This window comes from Cyprinus carpio, chromosome B20 (assembly GCF_018340385.1).
Source record: "Cyprinus carpio isolate SPL01 chromosome B20, ASM1834038v1, whole genome shotgun sequence".
Lineage (NCBI taxonomy): Eukaryota > Metazoa > Chordata > Actinopteri > Cypriniformes > Cyprinidae > Cyprinus > Cyprinus carpio.
Genome location: NC_056616.1, coordinates 11,469,978 through 11,490,571, shown reverse-complemented (window position 1 = coordinate 11,490,571; position 20,594 = coordinate 11,469,978). Strand labels below are relative to the sequence as shown.

Genomic DNA, 20,594 nt, shown 5'->3' with positions numbered 1-20,594 from the left:
TCAGGCATGCACACAGAGTATTTAAGTTTCTGAGGCTGAGGCGAGGCATACATTAAAAGCGGCTCTTTTTGAATACTTCCATTCACCTTACAAATGCAAAGGCATGCATGACAGTTGAGGAAGAGTGGCGATGGTAATGAACAGAGGTAAAACCCTAGAATTATGACATTGTTGGTTACCCTTCATTTAACCTCGGTTTTAATCATTTAAGAGTGATGATCGGTCAGCAGCTAATCATGAGAGACATCATGCCCCTGAACTGTTGATTTTGGCCCTTGTTATCTTGATCTTGTTGCACAAGAGTTCTTGAGGCTATCTATTGTCCCGTTTCTTACAGCTTCGGACCCTCTGGCTGTTTGTACTTTCTACTGGCCCGCTCTAGTTCTTGTGTCATGATCTGATTGGTTGGTCAGTCTCAAAATGATTTTGGCTGATTTGGGCTCTGAAGAAAAATCCTGCTTTGATTGGTCAGTACTGTTCTCTCGGGCAGTGTCTCGCTGTGATTGGTGGATTTGGATGCCTAAGGCTGAATATGCGTGTTTTGTTCAGGGCATCCACTGCCCCGGAGCTTATACACAGACCTCTGTGCAATCCCCAAACAACTAGTGCAGCAAAAGTTCAGCATGATTGTATCAGGAGAAAAAGGTCATTTGTAAGGAGAAAAAAATTAAATATTGAGAATTTGGACAACATACACAACTGTGCAGTTCAAATATACAAGATCCACACACAGTGTTGCTGCTAATAGTGTTTAATTTATTCCTTTGTGCTTACTTACTAGTCAATATATATAAACAGTTTATTCAGTCATCAAAACAAGGATAGGAACACAGAAATATAACAAAAACAATTTCATTTTGAACAATGGTAAAGTATTATGTAATCTAAAGAACTTTTCCCAAACACTGCACATACCTCAGAAGTTGTGTGTTTGTGTGGTTATCTAGCCTAGAAATGCTCTATACAGCATGAGAGTGTGTCTGAATGTGGGGTCTTGCTCCATGCAGAAGGTCAGATCTCTCAAAGTGACTCGAATCGGTGCTCGAGTAGCAAACTGCCCACATGAACCTAACAACTGAGCAGACAGACAGAAAGAAGAATTTATGGAGCCACATGGACCTGAATGGTTTTTCTCATATGAAATCAGTTTAGAAATAATTCATGATAAAACAAAGCACCTGCTTGATATCATCACAAAATCATAGTGAAAAAGAAGTACACTTTATTATACTTACACTGATATTACTTTAGTACACTTGTACTTACGTTAGTTGCAAATAAATGAAAATGTATTATAGTTTAAATTAAATTTAATTAATAAAAGGTAAAGTCTGTGTGAACCGGAAGTTGCTACCAACTTTATTTCAGTACGGTGACGTATTTACACCTGAAACAGAATATTGAGTAGGGGGTGGGGTTTTATTTTTGCGCTCCTCTTCTCATCTTTTACTCACAGCAAACTAATGGTTGGAGGGGCGTGGTTAAGCAAATTCTGCCCAAGCCATCAAACTGACGTCATCAGAGCAAGAGTGCCATTACGGAGTGGAAGCAAATGATCAGATTTTGATTAAAGATTACTAAAACAAACAATTTTTTTCAGAAGATTAACTTGCATGGATTAATTGTTCACCTAAAGACTTCGATTTCATGCGGACTTTAAAATCTTTAGAGTGCTTTTCTGACCCACTTAAAGGGATAATTCACCTTCAGTTGCTGGTCCCCATTGACTTCTATAGTACAGGGAGAAAAAAAAAAAAACTATGCAAGTTAATGGGGACCAGCATCTGAAGTACATCACTTTAAGTACATCTTCATATGTTGTTTCATAATTAATTATGATTATTCCACTATTGTCTTGGAAAAAAGGATTTAAGCATCCTGTCAAATACACTGACAAACATTTACAATAAATTAAAATATAATTTCATTTATATTAAAACATTATACTTTATTAAACAGTATTTAAAAATATTACACATTTGCATTGAAGTTGCAATTTAGTAGAATTTAGAAGAAGTTATTTAAAAAAAATTAATCAAATTTAAAATGTTAACTTTATATATATCTATGTGTATCGAATATCATTACAATATAATAAAGTAATTTACATGTGCCTTAGTATGTTAGTCAAAAAAAACAACATTTAAAAAAAAGCTTACATTGAAATGCTAAAGTGCACTGTTTAAAAGAGTAATTAAGTGTCTTCTGTTAGAAGGTGTGTAAAACTCATTTACGTACACTTAAGTATCCTTTTATTTAATATGACAGTACAGTACAGTTGAAATTACAGTTTTTTTTAGGGTGCTTTCACACTTGATTCGATTGCCTGGTCCGAACCCGAGTTCGATTGCTTGCCCCTCCCCCTGCCCCCGCTGGACTGCGTTCATATTATTTTATTTTGGTCAGAACTGCAGTTCATTTGCATCATCAAGCCAGCAGCTGTTTACCCCAATGCTTAGTAAAGACGGTGCAGGAGAAGGCAGTAAAATGCATAACATTGCTCTCTTCACTTTTATATTTATGTGTTTGAACCATTGGTTTTGTTTTCAAAGCTTCAGTACATAACCTCTGTCTTATGAATGTACTGTAAATGCTGTAAACAATAATAAAGGCAAATAGAAATGAGATGTAGAGCTCTCTGCTTGCAGTGCGTCAGTCACGCTCGTCAGGAAAGTGAGTGAAACACACACAAACACATTTTTTATCAAATAATCTATAATTAATAGCAGTTCCCTTCTGTGATTTGAAAGGATTGGGTTCACATCAGAAATGAACTGTACCAGAGTTCACTTGAACCGTATCCCAGGCCACCCTTTTCAAGCAGACTCGGGTACGGTTCATGAGTGCGCACCTGAGTTCCGAAGACAGCGTTCACATCATCCAAACATATCGAACTCTGGCGTCAATTACACTTAGGTGCGCACCAAAAGTGCTAGTGTGAAAGCACCCTTAAATACACTTTGAAGTACACTACTCATGCTTAATATAATTAAGTGCTTTTTCACAAGGGGAGCTAAAAATAGTTCATTATCCTTTTAAGAAATCATTCAATCAATCAGAATAAACACCTTAATTCTGGAAAAAGAAATACAGTATAATAAAGAGAAAGGTTTAGGCATACATAGAGATGAACAAATAAATGGTGCTGCAGATCATTTAACTTTGGAAACACAAGGTTGGCATCTTTTAACATCCGTTCTTTTCCTGCTAACTGCACTGGCTCTTTATAGAGATGCTTATTCTACTAAAGATGAAACCTCAAAACGAGGCAAACACTGAACTTCCCTAGGCAGAGGTGCTTTTTCTAAAAGGCCTGTGTAATTTAAGCACACAAAAACTTAAAACCATCTTTTCACTTATTAGCATTCCTCACTGCCTAAAGGAAAAAGATTTCACAAATGTAAAAACTAATTAAACTAAACTAACATAAAATCCTCTGGTCTTTTGTTCAGTCTTTCCTTGTCCTGTTTTACTCATATATTTTAGAAAATCACTAACAATACCACCTGGTGCAGATAAAGTTAAGTCCTTCCTCTTTAGGCATAAACATAACATTATCATCAAACATTTGGGGTTGGTAACTGTTTTTTAAAAAGTCCCTTATGCTCACCAAGGCTGCATTTATTTGATCAAAATACAGTAATATTGTGAAATATAACTACAATTTTAAATAACCATTTTCTGTTGAAATATATATTAAAATGTAAATTATTCCTGTGACGACAAAGCTGAATTTTCAGCATTAGTGGTGGCCTCAAACACAATATACCAATTCCCTTTCTTAAGGAGTTTACTAATATTTAAGTGACATAAGAGCAAATGCGTAATTTCATACAGCCACACAGGAAGACTTACACATGTACTTAATAAAAACCAAAACAGCTTGTCTAAATACAGACAGAAATATAAAAATGACCAAAAGCTCTGTTTCACAGACTGTTTATAGATGTGACTGATTTTGAACACGCATGTAAACATTTCCTGCACATCTGCACAGAATAAAGTATTAAGACAGTATACATGAAAACTCTGAACAGAGGTGACTGTATAGACATGTGCAGGTACCTGGTTGGCCCCTGAGCCGGGAGCCTCCAAGGATTTCCTCTTACGTGGCCCCAGGGCTGCCAGCGCTGCCAAATTTGCATCTCGGTGCTCCATCTGTGCCAACTCCAACTGCTGCATCTAAACAAGGACAAAAAAGAGAAAATGTGAGTTTGACAGACACTCAAAAATAAAATCAATATTTCCATTGGCTCACCCAAATCCACATGGAATGTTCGTAAAAAAAAAAAAACAAACCCGGAAAGCTGTTATTGGTGATGAATCTTTCATTTTAGCACTATTGATTTTACCAATAGACTATGACAAAGAACCCAAGTCAAAGGCCTGTGCAGAAACACACAAACCTGTTACGTGCTCTCTAACACACGACTAGATGAGCGTTACCTTGTAAACAGATTATGGAATGATATATAGGGGTAGAAACTTTGCATGTTATTTGTTTAGAGGGAGTCTTCAATTCCAGACCCAATATTAGACTCAATTAAAATGAGCCCCCAATTAGAGAGCCTTGTCTCCAGGGTATGTGTATGTATGTGTGTGGATTTGTCTATGTGGGGCACAAATGGGACTTTATGAAGAGTATTGATCGTCCTCATTGCTATACAAGGGAGCAGAAGGAATGAAAAACAGGTTGTGGAGGAGGGATGTATGTATTTTTATTAACACCAACACACAGAAATCCTTCTACCTCTTTGGCTCGCTGTTTCAGACGCTGTTGCTCTGGGTCTTCACTGTTTGTGCGACTCTACACGCAAACAGAGGAGAAAAAACAGTACATTTTAACAGAGACTGATTCCAGGTGTTTTTTTCTCCTCTTTTGTTGGGTCTGCTAGTTACCCGGGCAATGCGGAGCAGGGCTTCTCGCTCCTCTTCCTCCCTCCTCTGCTTCTCCAGTCTTTCCAGTTGCTCCAGGAACTTCAGCTGAGAGCGCGTGTCATTGGTCTGACTGTAGCGCCAATCATCCTCACCACAGGAAACACACACCACAGAATACATTACAGTAAAACAAGACACAGATTAGAGACTGTGGCACACATTGGTTTATACAAGTCAATATACATCCATTATACATCCATATTGCAGTGTAATTCCCAGAAAAATAATAGTTGCCTAAAACAATAACTGAATCTAAAATTACATACTTTGCAGCCTTTAAAAAGTATGTTCTATATGAATTTGTGTAATATGAATTTTATCTGGATGTACAACATTGTCATGTGACTTGAGGTATCAGTTGTGTCGTTTCAATGTCATTTACAAATCCTCTCCCATGGCTTTATGGGATAGTTAAGTGTCCATTTGATGTGCACTTTGGAATCTCAGTGGAGGGAAGGTAGTAGGTCATCAATTTACATACTGTTCTTTGTGTACTATATCATAGGGGAGCAAGCCCATCACACTTTGTGCATTTCGTAGCACTTTTCTATCGACAACCATTTGTAAGGTGAAGAAGTCTTTTATTATTCCTTAAAAAAAGCCATAAAACAGGACATTTTAATAGAAAATTTAAATGTTAGATTTTGAATATACTTTTGAAAATTTTGCCTGCTTTTGTTATTTTGATAAGTGCATTAAAATTAATAAATACTTAATTTTATATTATTATTTTGTGGGGGAAAAAAACTACATTATGGAAAGTTTCTATTGAAAAAGGTTTATATATATATATATATATATATATATATATATATATATATATATATATATATATATATGCAGCATCATCAAATAAGTTGATACTTGGCTTTTTTTTTTTTTTTTTAAGATACAGGGCTATGTTATTATTCTGGCCCATGCAGTATCAGGGTATGTTTCGTCCATTAGTTTTTTAATTTAATATTTAAACAGAAAAATAAGAAAAAGGTTCCTTTTTTTAATAAACAAAAAACAAGAATTCTGCTTGATTTTTTGTTTTTACGTTCAGGGCTAGAAAATGAATGTATGGCTTTACATGTGGGCGGGAACGAAACGCCCCTTTCCGCTGATTGGGCTTATGCTACTTCTGTGTAGGCATAAATTCGGCAAACTGCGTGAGAAATATTAGTTTATTTCATAGCCTAATAATTATTTTACTTCCCATCTGCACCCACAGCTACCCAGAAATAGAGTGTGCGTGATGCACTGGACAGCATTCTGCACTGTAGTGGAGCACAGAATATCAATTTAAGTGTAAAACCTACGCAGCAGTCATAGCTTTTGTTTTAAGCAATACACAGAGTTTTGGACAAGGGATAAAACTGAAATGATATACAGTACAGGTCAAAAGTTTGGAAACATTACTATTTTTAATGTTTTTGAAAGAAGTCTCTTCTGCTCATCAAGCCTGCATTTTATTTGATCAAAAATACAGAGAAAAAACAGTAATATTGTGAAATATTATTACAACTTAAAAATAATAGTTTTCTATCTGAAAATACTTAAAAAAAAAAAATTATTCCTGTGATGCAAAGCTGAATTTTCAGCATCATTACTCCAGCCTTCAGTGTCACATGTAACATCCAGTCTATCACATGATCATTTAGAAATCATTCTAATATTCTGATTTATTATGAGTGTTGGAAACAGTTCTGCTGTCTAATATATTTGATGAATAAAAGGTTAAAAAGAACTGCATTTATTCAAAATAATAATAAAAAAATTCTAATAATATATATTCTTTACTATCACTTTTTATCAATTTAACACATCCTTGCTGAATAAAAGTATTGATTTTATTTAAAAAAAAAAAAAGAAAGAAAAAAAAATTACTGACCCCAAATTACTGACCAGTAGTGTATATTTTTATTACAAAATATTTATATTTTAAAAACATAGCTTCTTTTTTTTTTTTTTTTTACTTTTTATTCATCAAAGTATCCTAAAAACAGTATCACATGTTATGAAAAAATATTAAGCAGCAGAACTGTTTCCAACTTTGATAATTAATCATCATATTAGAATGATTTCTAAAGGATCATGTGATAATGATCCTAAAAATTCAGCTTTGCATCACAGAAATAAATGATATTTTTTTCTTTATTTTTGATCAAATAAATGCAGGCTTGATGAGCAGAAGAAACTTCTTTCAAAAACATTAAAAATAGCAATGTTTCCAAACTTTTGGTCTGTACTGTAGATATGCAAAGATATGACATTATTGTGCATCAGTGTAGTTTATGGTCACAACTATTATTATTCTCTCTCTCTCTCTATATAATGCTCTCTCAATTACGAGTGATAAGATTATTTAAGCATTTAATTGCTATAAGAGGCAACTGATTTTCAGGGGTATTTCTCTTTACGATTATATACAATTACATATTATTTTTAATTTTACATATATTTTTTTTTCGTAATAAATATGTATGTGATCTTTAATGTTACATTCTTAAATTTAGTTACTTAGAAAATGTGACCATAGGCTGTTACCAGATAAATCAGTATCAACCAAAACCATCTTTGCACAGGTGGCAAAGAAGCTGTATCTGAAGTTGATTTTCAATGTATTTATGTTAATGTTCCCCAGAAGGCAGTAAATGCATTTACACACCAATTACAATTGCATAATGTTATGTGATGAATGTTTTAAACAACATTTCGAATGCAAAAATATATAAATGAATGACAACATGAAAGGACACTTGGAGAATGAAAGTAGCCTATTATCGCCAGTAGGTGGCGGCAACTCATTGTGTTAATGAACAAGGCAAAGTTCTGTGTCTTTGCCTTGTTTGGCAGAGAAAATTAAAAAACACCATTTTTTGAGACATCATTTAATACTCAATAAATGAAATAAACTCAGCATATTGCTTAAAACAAAAGCTGTGACTGCTGCGTAGGTTTTACACTTAAATTGATAATCTGCGCTCCACTACAGTGCAGAATGCTGTCCAGTGTGTTGCGCGCACTCTATTTGATCAGCGGTCGCGCAGCTTTGACACACTTTGATATGTCAGCTCAATAAAACAGGCGATGTGCCAAAGATGTAGATTAGAGGGTAGCTGTGGGTGCAGATGGGAAGTAAAATAATAATTAAGCTATGAAATAAATGAAAATTTCTCGCGCAGGTTGCTGAATTTATGCCTACACAGAAGTAGGCTAAGCCCTGTCTAGGCTCTGCCCCTGTATGGGCTATCCGTGAGCCATTCATTAGTCTGGTTGTCTGATGAGAAAAGTATGAAATATAGTTACAATAAAACTGTAGCAGCGGAGGACTGTTATTATGCTGCGCAGAACTGGGGGGAACGACTGATGACGGCATGGTTTAATGTTTGGTTGACCAATCAGCAGAAAGGGGTGTTTCATTCCCGCCCACATGTAGAGATCAAATATTCAAACAATTTATTCATTTTCTAGCCCTGAACGTAAAAATGAAAAATAAAGGAGAATTCTTGTTTTTTCAGAATTTTTTGGAACCTTTTTCTTATTTTTCTGTTTTTAATATTAAATTTAATATTAAGGAAGATACCCTGATTATGCATCCTAGGTGATGTCTTAAATGAAAAGTATCTAACAACTCTCTAGCTGTTCTCGAAATATTGATATGATATCAGATTGCACTGATAAATGCTGCATGATAAGGATCAATTCTGGTATCTTCTCTGAACTTTCTTTAACTACAAATGTACACGTCAAAATGTGATTTTAGGTACAGTGTACCAATTGTGTTAATGTTGAGTTACAGAACACGTTTGCTGCTAAAGAGGTGGGAAACGGTTAATGTTAGGAACAGGTTAAGTAGTATGATTAGGTTGACGGTGTGAGGTAGAGTCAACAATGTAATTGCAGATGTGAAAGGTACGATGTAAAAATGTACACAATAATGCAATGCATCAAATGAATAATTTAAAAGTACACAGTAGTTGAAACAACTATATTAAGAGGGTCAACATTGTAAGAAACAAGATTTACTAAGAAATTCTGTATATATTTTCTCAATTGTTTTGTCTACTTTGCTTTACAGGCAAGGATACCTTATAAGAAATCTGTCGATGTTGTGCAACAATGGTTATCTTCTCCAGCAGGTCCCGAAGCCTCTTTTGTGTCGCCAGAGAGAGCAGTTCAAGAACATCAGGACAGACCTCTGTGATACTCAAAGATCCACCTATGCACACACAATCACACGTTTAGTAGATGTCCTAGCATGGGAGAAGCACTCACTCTACTGTCGGATTTCATCTGAATGTTATCAATGACAAGATTAATAAATAATCAATTTAAAAAGCTAATTTGTAACTTGTGGATCAATCCAGAATTTCAGAGAAATAATAAAGAATTTTCACACACCCAACTGAAGTCATTTATACATTTCAGGACTGTATTTAAAACATTCATACCTCATTCACTACAAGAAATGTCAACAGAACCCAATTTCAATTTCAAAGTAAATTCCCAGACAGTGTTGCAATTTTTAAAGGGGGAAAATGTGCTGTGGTAAAATGTTAAATAGAGTTGAGATAATTCACTCTTATTTGTAGCTGAACGCATAATCAAATTAGCTTTAATGCATTAATGTGTCAGATGCGGGAAATAGGTACAACTTTGTGAATTGCACATTCAAGTTCTGCGGGAACAGATTGTGTGTGGGCCTGATAATCACAGACAGTTCTTCAAGAATCACATGAATCCAACTCTAATTCAGCATTTGTACAGACCTATTTACTGCCTGACAGAAATGGAGATTGCGTAAAATTAGAGGCAAATGTCTTCACTGAGCTGGAATCCAGCGATTTTGTTGTTTTCCTCCGCTGTTTATATTGTATTCACATTTCCATAATGTCAGACATGCTTTGTTCCTGTTGGTCTGTTACGCTTGCCGAGTAGACAGACATCTGCAAACACTCCAATTCCATCTCATTTTTGCCCTTTCTGCTGATGCGGACCGAGTTCCTGCGAGGACAAGCCTGTCTCTTTCATTTCCACATTCTCTCTTTTCGTCTCCTCCTCCTCCGCACGACTCCCCCTACCTCCTGGCTATCTCCCTCTCTCCGCCTCTGTCGTCCTTTCTCTCCCTTGTTCCGACGCTTTTTTGATCCGTGCAGCAGAGTGGATTCCTGCCACTCTGGCAACTTTGCGCGGCTCGGCAGTCATTAGCATACTGATTAAGCAGAACAGGCTCGTCAGAGATACCACTGATCAAAGACAGAGACTGCACTCGTGTGTCACAACTCAGCGCAACATATGCCCAAAAAAACACAGACAGGATGCATGCTGTAGAGGCAGAGCTGAGGGAGGTGAACAGACTTTGACAATCAGAGATGGAGGAAAATGCAATATCACTTTGAGTAAAGATACACTGATATACACCGTTAATGCTATAGCTGAGGTCAGTAAAACATCCCCCACACCATTACACCACCACCACCAGCCTGCACAGTGGTAACAAGGCATGATGGATCCATGTTCACGTGTCATTCTGTTTACGCCAAATTCTGACTCTACCATCTGAATGTCTCAACAGAAATCGAGACTCATCAGACCAGGCAACATTTTTCCAGTCTTCAACTGTCCAATTTTGGTGAGCTCGTGCAAATTGTAGCCTCTTTTCCCTGTTTGTAGTGGAGATGAGTGGTACCCGGTGGGGTGTTCTGCTGTTGTAGCCCATCCGCCTCAAGGTTGTGCGTGTTGTGGCTTCACAAATTCTTTGCTGCATACCTCGGTTGTAACGAGTGGTTATTTCAGTCAAAGTTGCTCTTCTATCAGCTTGAATCAGTCGGCCCATTCTCCTCTGACCCCTAGCATCAACAAGGCATTCTCGCCCACAGGACTGCCGCATACTGGATGTTTTTCCCTTTTCACACCATTCTTTGTAAACCCTAGAAATGGTTGTAAATGGTTGTACGTGAAAATCCCAGTAACTGAGCAGATTGTGAAATACTCAGACCGGCCCGTCTAGAGCCAACAACCATGCCACGCTCAAAATTGCTTAAATCACCTTTCTTTCCCATTCTGACATTCAGTTTGGAGTTCAGGAGATTGTCTTGACCAGGACCACACCCCTAAATGCATTGAAGCAACTGCCATGTGATTGGTTGATTAGATAATTAGAGAGAGAGAAAGAGAGAGAGAGAGAGAGTTTGACTCCTAACCATAAGGTTGTGGGTTTGAGTCTCGGGCCGGCAATACACGACTGAGGGGTCCTTGTGTGTGTGTTCACTGCTGTGTGTGGTAAGTTGTGGCCTAGTGGTTAGTGGGTTGGGTCTGGTTGTGTTTTGTGTTCAAAGTGTGTGTGTGTGTTCACTGCTGTGTGTGTATACTTGGATGGGTTAAATGCAGAGCACGAATTCTGAGTATGGGTCACCATACTTGGCTGTATGTCACGTCACTTTCTCTTTTTTTGTGAAAAACACACATTATATAAAATCTTAGAAAGTAATTAAATGGGTTGGGTGAAGTTACCGATCTCCAGCACTCGTGACTGAAGGGCTGATGGGAATAAAAAGGGCTCCTCTTGACAGGAGCGGATCACTGATCCCACAAGCTCGGAGCCAGAGGCCAAAATACGAGCATTCTCCTCACTCAGGTTCACGCCGGCCATGGAAGCCACATCATTAATGTCATCGTCATCTCTAAAAAAAAAGTCCATCAAGAAAATGAAAGGACAGGATTTCACTTTTTTAAATTGTCTTGAAATGAATTTGCTAATGGTTTAGCTCATGTAGAAATCTTAATCTATAGCGACATTGACTGCTTTCTGTTAACATTCATACTATAAGCAACGAATAGCCACAAGTCAGAGCTATTACCGGAAAGAGCCCGAGGTGCTGTCCTTGAAGCCGTGTGCCTGCGCTGGAAGGAGTGGCTGGGAAAAGTGTGTTTTAGATGCCTGAAGGATGGACTGCCGCACAACAGCACCTGTGGGGACAGAATAAAAATACAGATATTTTTATCAGCCTGAAATGAATTGGGACACTTGGAGGTGAAAGGAGCACAAAAGTGATAAAAGCTCACCTAGTCTTTCAGTATATTGAGCTTTGATTAAAATGATGTTCACGTAACCCACATATACAGCGGGTAAAATAAGTATTGAACACCACCATTTTTCTCAGTAAATATATTTCTGAAGGTGCTGTTGACATGAAATTTTCACCAGATATCGGCAATAACCCAAGTAATCCATACATACAAAGAAAATAAAACAAATAAATTCAGAAATGAAGTTCTGTGTAATAATGTAGAATGACACAGGGAACAAGAATTGAACACATGAAGAAAGGAAGGTCCAAAAAGGCATGGAAAGCAAAGGAAATTGTTATTGGATGTTTTTGTTAGATGTTATGGCCTATAAAAAGCTGTCTCATGACCAATGTGTCACACAAGAAACATTTCATGATGGGTAAAAGCAAAGAGCTCTCTCAAGACCTTCACAACCTTATTGTTGCAAAACATACTGGCATTGGTTACAGAAGGATTTCTACACTTCTGAATGTTCCAGTGAGCACTGTTGGGGCCATAATCTGGAAGTGGAAAGAACATAATTTCATCATAATCCGGCCACGACCAGGTGCTCCTCGCAAGATTTCTGACAGAGCGGTGATTATCTGAAGAGTTTTCTAAAAGCCAAGGACCACTTGTGGAGATCTTCAGAAAGATCTGGAAAAAGCATGACAATTGTTTCAAAGAAAATAATAAGTAATGCACTCAACCGCTGTGGTCTGTATCTCACCATACAAGACTCCATTGCTGAAGAAAAAGCATGTTGAAGCTCATTTAAAGTTTGCTGCACAACATTTAGACAAGCCTGTGAAATACTGGGAGAATATAGTCTGATCAGATGAGGCAAAAATTCTACTCTTTGGATGCCATAATATACACCATGTTTGGAGATCAAATGGCACTGCACATATCACCCCAAAAACATCATGGTGTGGCACCAGCAAAATTCATATAATTGAAGGAAAAATGTACCGAGACATTCCTGATAAAAATCTGCTGCCATCTATCAGGATGATGATGATGAAACAAGGGTGGACATTCCAGGGAGACAATGATCCCAAACACACAGCCAAGGAAACTCTCAGTTGGTTTCAGAGAAAGAAAGTAAAGCTGTAAGAATGGCCAGCCAATCACCTGACTTGAATCCAATAGAAAATCTATGGAAGAGCCCACAGAAGCTTCAAGATTTGAAGACTATTTGTGTGGAAGAATGAGCCAAAATCACACCTGAGCAATGCATTCGACTAGTTTCTCCATACAGGAGGCATCTTGAAGCTGTCGTTAACAACAAAGGCTTTTGTACGAAGTAATGAATACATTTCAGTAAGGATGTTCAATACTTTTTCTGTGTCTTTCTACTTTATTACACAGAACTTAATTTCTTAACTTATTTGTTTTGTTTTCTTCATATGTATGGATTACTTGGATTGTTACCGACATCTGGTGAAAATTTCATGTTAACAGCACCTTCAGAAATATATTTACTGAGAAAAATGGTGAAACTTGATGTGAATACTTATTTTACCCGCTGTATATGAGCAATATCACACTTATATGAGCAATATCACATGAGTAACAGTGCGATATGGCTGTATATCAGTGTGATATTGTGTTTATACAACAGTTTGACAGCACAGGTGTGTAAAAAAAGAGACAACAATGGAGTGTCTTTAAAAACCCTCTTTTGTATGGAACTATTTCCTTCCGCTACAGGTTCAAATCTCAGTTTGACAGTTTAACAGCTGAGCCCAAGCCTCTGTTACTAATTCCTAAATGTCACTTTAGAACTGAAGAATGCTGAGTTGCTTCATTAAAACCTAATTGTATAACTGTATTAGAAACTCACTGTATTATGCAGAGCAGGGGTGCCCAAACCTTTTTGTGTGGGCATATACTTTTCAAATGGCAAACTCAATGAGATCTACCAGCAAAAACCTAGTGCCAAAAAAGCTTGCTGGGACCAACAAGAAATATTTAGGAATTAATTAAATTAAATAAAAAAAAATATATATTAATGCTCAATAATAATATTGTTCAATTTTAACATTAACATGAGGGGATTACATTATGAAATAAATGGTTTTCCTCCAATACATGTTGGTCAATTATTAGCACCCCTAGACATTTTTTATGAATAAAATCTGTATAAACTATATTCCCATTCCCATATTGTATATGTAAATGACCAACTATTACTTCCTTTTTAACAGGAGTATGAATATGAGGTTACACAAAGGCCAAACTCCCTTAATTATCCATCACAAAGAGTAAAACTGAAGAATAGAGTACGGATGAGCTACACAAGATTGTTGAACTTTACAAAATAGAAAGTGGCTGTGAGAAAATAGCTAAAGTATTAAAAAATTCCCATTTCCACCATCAGGGCAATAATTAAGATGATCCAATCAACTGCAGTTGCTTGGTTGGGAGCGTTTCAAGAAAAAAAAAAAAAAACTAATCTCCAGTATATTCAGTTGCCAGACGCTAATGGAACTTCAAACGGGACCTGGAACTGTTTTAACTGCATTTTTGATCAAATAAACACAAAAACATTGTACTGACTTCAAACTTTTGAATGGTGAAACTATAGCTTATACCTGCTGGGTGAGCATTGCTTTGAATGAGTATCTGTTTGGGTTGAGTTTGGTTCTGTGCAGGTAAACCCGTCTGAGCCGATGTTAAAGACTGTTTGACGATTACTCCTTTAGGTTGCTGGATCACCTGACAAGATAAAAACAAAATCAATACGAAGACAGCATTTCTACATAAATACAGCAAAGATGCAAGAATTATGTATATGAAAATATTCAAAGAAGGTATGCTGGGTTTAGTCCACCTCGAGGACATTGTAGAAACCATTTTAGACAGGAGCACTTTCCGCAAACCCTCAGAGAACTTTCTGATTCTGAAGTAATCAAAACCTCTAAAGTCTATTCAGGTATATGGGAAATGAGCTTCTGTATTTCTGTGGAAATCCATCAAGACGTCCAATAAAATGGTGATATTAGATTACAGAAAAACAAATCATGACATTATTTGAATATGATAACATGACATTCCTGGTAAGAAATGGGGAAAGACTCATGCATCTTTGTCTCTAGTGTAAAACTAATTTGGCTCTGCTTGGGCTTGTGGGATACTGGTGGTTTTAAGTGAATTAGCCTGTACACCGTGGGCGGTGGGGAGTTAACCAGGAAATGAAGACAAAGTGAAGAGAGGCTGTCATAAAAATGAACCAGTGCGCTGGGAAGGAGGCAGTGTGAAATTAGAGTGTTTCACTCTCACACAAACACACAGACAGACAGTCTACTATTACATAAAACATCAAACCAGTGTATTCAGGATCCCCAAACACACACACCTGAATTCCAGACACCATATGGTATTCTAACTATTGATAGAGAAATCATACCTGCAGATTAACATTAAAACAATGCACATCCAGAGTTGTTTCCATGGTGAAAACACCACCACTGAATGATCATTTGTTTTCCTTATTATCAAATTACTCTTCCGTTGTTTCATATAGGCAAACCCCTGAAATCATCATGATGAATTACATTGCCGGGACTAAAAATGGGCCGGGGTTTACCAACTGAGCCGCTCTGGTTGGCTGGTTGAGCTTGAGGGAGGAGCTGACGGACGCAGTGGACTTCTGGTTTGCAGCCTTGGTTGGTGCTGAATCTGAGGGCTTGAGTTGGTCGCACTGCTGAATGAAGAGCTGTGAGTTTGGGGTGAGCTGACGGACAGCTGGCAGGCTCCTCTGAAAGAATTAATACATCAGCATCTCTGGTTGTATGTCTCTTTAATTTAGCTCATACCAAAGAGGTCGCGTCTCATTCATACATGAGCTATGAAGGTCTGATAATAGATTTCGTCTTAAAATCAGGTCAGAAATGAGGTCAGTACCCTCATATATACCCATATGACTTTGCTGAAGTTGCTGGTAATATCTAAACGAGTTTCAACTGCATTCACCTTCAGGAAAGGCACTAGATACGGCTGAGGGGATGATTTGAGCTCCATATAGAGTTTTTCAGTAAACTCCTCTGCCTCTAGTTTCCCATCCTAGAGAACAAAACAAAACCCCTTTAAAAAACATAACGTATTCTAAAATATTGATTTTAAAACAGCAAGTGACATCATACCAGCAGGGCTTTGACAAGAGCTTTGACGTTCTGAGCCATGTTGGCCGAGCGAGTGCCGCTCGATGCTAGCTTCATAAGAGTGACCAGAAAGTTTTTACACTTCTTCACATTCTCCAAGGTCTCCTGATGACAAAGAAAATTAAACATGATCAGTTTTGTGATGCACATAGTGAAAATATTAAAAAATATTGATAACAGCTAATATTGGATATTTAATTTTAAATATCAAAATGTACTTTTAGATCTCCTAACCTCAGTTAATTTTTGAAAACACAACTTTTAGCAAATTCATTTTTAATACTGTACATTATAAAGTTGTGGTGCCTTAATTCACTTTTAAAACAACTGAATAAAGTTTTTAGTGTTTTATTTTAGATTATTTAGACCAAAAAAAGTACAACATTTTAATATCTGCCATTTATCAGACATAACAAGAAAATAATTAGATAATTATCTGCTTTTCCATATTGGCCAAATTTTAACCCTACTTTTCATAAAGTAAAAAGAGGAATACCTTGTATTGTTAGTAACATTTTAAGATGAACACTGACTGGACTGAAGCAACTAATTTGATTATCCATACCTTTTTGTTATGTGCATATCAAATATGTTACGTCAGGCTTTTGAGGAATCTTTATTTATTCTTCTCTCAATCACCATAGTATTGCATTGCACTATATGTTCTGCCCCATGCTTTAAACTACAGAGCTTTTGATTACAAAACAGAGCATTTAAATATCTAATATCAAAGGGAGATATAGAGTGAAAACTTATTTATAAGCTTTTTCTGCAAGAAATATGCTACATCGTTATAAAAATATCACAAATTTACATTACAAGCAATCAAAATTTCAGCATACTTTTTGTGTACATAAAACTCAGAAAGCTCCATATTCTTTTATATCATACTATATAAACCATAAAAGCCTGATGTACCACATCATATATATACATATACATACATATACATATACATATACATATATATATTAGGGCTGTCAAATGATTAATCACGATTAATCACATCCAAAATAAAAGTTTATGTATGTGTACAGGGTATATTTATTATGTATATATAAATACACACACATAAATTATATATTTAGAAAATATTTACATGTATATACATTTATATATTTATATTCTTATATTTTGTATATTATATATAAATATATTTAATATATAAACATAACATATTCTTCTTAAATATATACATGCATGTGTGTGTATTTATATATACATAATAAATATACACAGTATACACACATATATTATGTAAACAAAACTTTTATTTTGGATGTGATTAATCGTGATTAATCATTTGACAGCCCTAATATATATATTATAAAGATTTAAAAAAAATATATATATATTTTTTTTATTATATTGTATCATATATCAGGCTTTCCAGGATTAATATTTGTGTATCCTTACAGCTGTAACAGTGACTGGGGTTGATGATGTGTTTGTGCTGGATCTGGCTGGTACATTAGGAGACACTGTACGTGGGGCATTACCCTGGGTGGAGAGAGCACCTTTGCCCACAGACTGCAGAGGAAATGAAGCACAGACATGATTAGGTAGATGAATGCAACACTGAATGACCTACATTTCTATTTAAATCACCGAGGGAAAGCTAACAATGCATTTCAGTCAACATCTTACCCTGAAGTCAGAGTATGAATCATTATTTTTGTTTTGTTGTTTGGATCAATAATTGATGCAGCCAAAGTGAGTAATACCTTTACAGCAGAGGTATTAATTATGGTAGTTGCAGTGACAGAATTAGTCCTCTGGTTAAAGGTCCCCGGTGTGCTGCTGTTTGGAGTCATTTGACTGGCTTTGATAACAGGCCCCACGGTAGAGCTGGGCTTCCTGATGGCTGTCCCTATAACACCGGCTGGTTTAATGATGGTAGCTCCTGTTGTACATGATGGTGTGAAAATAGCAGTCCCTGTAGCGGTGGGTGGTTTCTGAACAGCAGTCCCTGTAGTGGGGTTAAGTTTAATATTGGTAGTAGCTGATGCACTGGAAGGTGGGAAAGAAACTCTGATGATTGGTGTAGTGGTTACAGTTGCCTGTAAAAAACAAAAAGATATATGAAATAAAGTGGTGCGTTTCCATTATAAATCAAAGGCTTGTAAGATATCTTATAGGATGGCTTTCCAAGCTTTTGGTAATGTCAGTAACTGCCAAATATGGATAACTTCCTTTGTGAGAGGAGGCTGCTTCATGTTTTTATATGCAAACAAATAGTAAGTATTAAAGACTAGATTTTTCCAACATAATTACCACTTTTCATAATTAGCCTATTTTACCCACAAGATTTATAAAAAAAAATATATGGTTATTTCTCTCACAATTCTGACTTCTAATTGTTTGTAAATTGTTTTGCTACACATGGAAAAATGTAAAAGGTAACTGCTATTTCTCTCACAATTCTGGCCTTTTTCTTGCAGTTGCAAGTTTATATCTCACAATTCTGACTTTTCTACTCACATTTCTAATTTTATATCACACACATTGTGACATTTTTTTATTTTTTATTTTTATACTGTGTAAGAAACCATAATAAATTTAAATGTTATCTTAATTTTTTTTATTTTGCATTAAATATGTATTTTTTACACAATTAAAATATATTCCATAATTAATATATAATTCTACTAAAATTATTAGTTATTAATTATTATTATTAATTATTATTACTAATATTAAAAATATATATATTTTCAGACAAATGCTAATATTTAAAATATGAATGAATATATACAATTTTATATTATGTATTAGTATGACGCTTTTCATGACCAAACATAATCATATAGCCTAATACGTAAAATCTGAAGAAGAAAAAAAAAAGATTAAAAAAAAATAATAATCTGAAAACTGCATATGCATAAAACAAGAAAATTGTCCACTGACCCAATTCTGTCCCTCTGGTGAGACTGGGGGCTCAAAGACCACAGTCTGAATATCATGTGTTTATCTCACTGGATCTTTGTTTCTATTCCCAGTATTAAAAATAAGCGACCGAAATAACACACCTGTGAGGATGGGGGTCTAACTATAGCAGAGGCACTGGCACTGGCTGGTTTTGGCAGCATTCCCTGAGCCTGAGCCTGGGCCAGAGCCTGCTGAGATACCAACATCAACTGCCCGCTGTCACTGCGGATTAACACCATTCCTCAGAGGCAGGGGAGAGAGAGTAAGACATCGCCAAGTCTGATAACTAGGCTTGATGCTTAAGTAAAGTATTACAGTTAGAATACACTAACAGACCAAGAAATGAAACAGTGGATCCTGAATCCACACGTTAACTCACCTTGGGGGACCTGGAAGTTGGCAGGCAGCTGCAGTGGCACAGTCTGAGGGGTGCGTGTCAGTGGTACACTTTGTGATGGGGTGGAAATCCTTGGCAATGTCACGACTGCACCTTTGGCTGTGGTCAGTGTGGTGACCCTGGGCTGGCTTATGGCCACGGAGCTAACAGAGGCCCTTCCAGGCTGAGGAGCCAGTGCCAAACTGGTGGCCCCTGGTCCCTGAACATTAGTCGTCACCACCCTGGCCCCTATAACCACTGGTGTGGTGGATCTGATCTGTGCAGGGCCTGCTGTGACCTTTGGAGCAGCTTCAGATGAGGCTGAGCTCAGAACTGTTACAGGCCGCTGACTAGCAGTGTTTGATGAATCAGTCTCTGTCTTTGGTTTTGGCTGCTCTCCTTCCCCATTAGGAGAAGCTAAATCTGGTTTGCTGTTTTCAGAGGTGTTAGCATTAGAGTCTGACGCCTCTTTTTTCTTCTCAAATGTGGTTTGTGAAATTTCCAGAGACACGTCAATGTTGCTTTTTTGCGCGATGTTGTTGTTTTCTTCGTTTTCTGTTGGCGCGCGAGACTGATCATTGTCTAATTTATCCAAACCCGATGTTTCCGACATTATTTAGTCTTCTTTGACGATGTATTGAACAGATTGAATAATTTGGTAGAGAGAATAAACCTGAAACGTTTTTCCATCTATATGGTCGAATAATCAAATGTATGTGTACAAATACGCAGGCGACGTGACGAATATACAACTTTCGCCATTTTAACAGTTGGAGGTGGAGTTTTTGATTCATTCGAAGGATTCGAATCATTTGAATTCATCAAAACTATTCATGATTCATCGGTTCGTTCGTCGACTCTTCCTATATGCAGCAGCTGGCGACAAGCGAGTGTGTGTGTGTGTGTGTGTGTGTGTGTGTCAGTGAATCACTCAACCGATTTACTAAAAGTACCTAGCCGTTCATGACGGGAAACAAGCGTTTATGAATGAGTTGCGTCGTTCAGTGCCTTTCCGGATCTCGTTTAGATTCAAAAATTTTACTTGACTTGTTCAATCAAGGGCTTATTGGTTCAATAGATCCAACCAATAAAATGCTAACTTGAATGCCATTTGGTTTTAATCAATGAGCGCCTGGGAGTTAATTCAG

General features: G+C 36.6%; 1 protein-coding gene across 1 annotated transcript; it reads right to left on the bottom strand.

Moving 5' to 3' along the window:
* Positions 1-723: 723 nt before the first annotated feature.
* On the bottom strand, positions 724-20,411 carry taf4b (TAF4B RNA polymerase II, TATA box binding protein (TBP)-associated factor). The gene is made up of 15 exons (XM_019126175.2): positions 19,450-20,411; positions 19,172-19,311; positions 17,867-18,202; positions 17,559-17,672; positions 16,125-16,247; positions 15,955-16,044; positions 15,569-15,739; positions 14,574-14,697; positions 11,787-11,895; positions 11,440-11,609; positions 9,015-9,145; positions 4,900-5,025; positions 4,751-4,807; positions 4,066-4,182; positions 724-1,075 (listed from the first exon to the last, which is right to left on the bottom strand). Exons 1-15 carry the CDS (start codon positions 20,057-20,059, stop codon positions 944-946), a joined length of 2,550 nt encoding a protein of 849 aa, XP_018981720.1. The 5' UTR covers positions 20,060-20,411; the 3' UTR covers positions 724-943.
* Between the last annotated feature and the right edge of the window lie 183 nt (positions 20,412-20,594).

Excerpts from the sequence above, each read along its gene's own strand:
- taf4b (XM_019126175.2), bottom strand. The coding sequence starts at position 20,059 with ATGTCGGAAACATCGGGTTTGGATAAATTAGACAATGATCAGTCTCGC. Across the intron at positions 15,740-15,954 it reads ATCTAGTGCCTTTCCTGAAG|AGGAGCCTGCCAGCTGTCCG; the intron begins GTGAATGCAGTT and ends TAATTCTTTCAG. Across the intron at positions 11,610-11,786 it reads AGCACCTCGGGCTCTTTCCG|AGATGACGATGACATTAATG; the intron begins GTAATAGCTCTG and ends CTTTTTTTTTAG.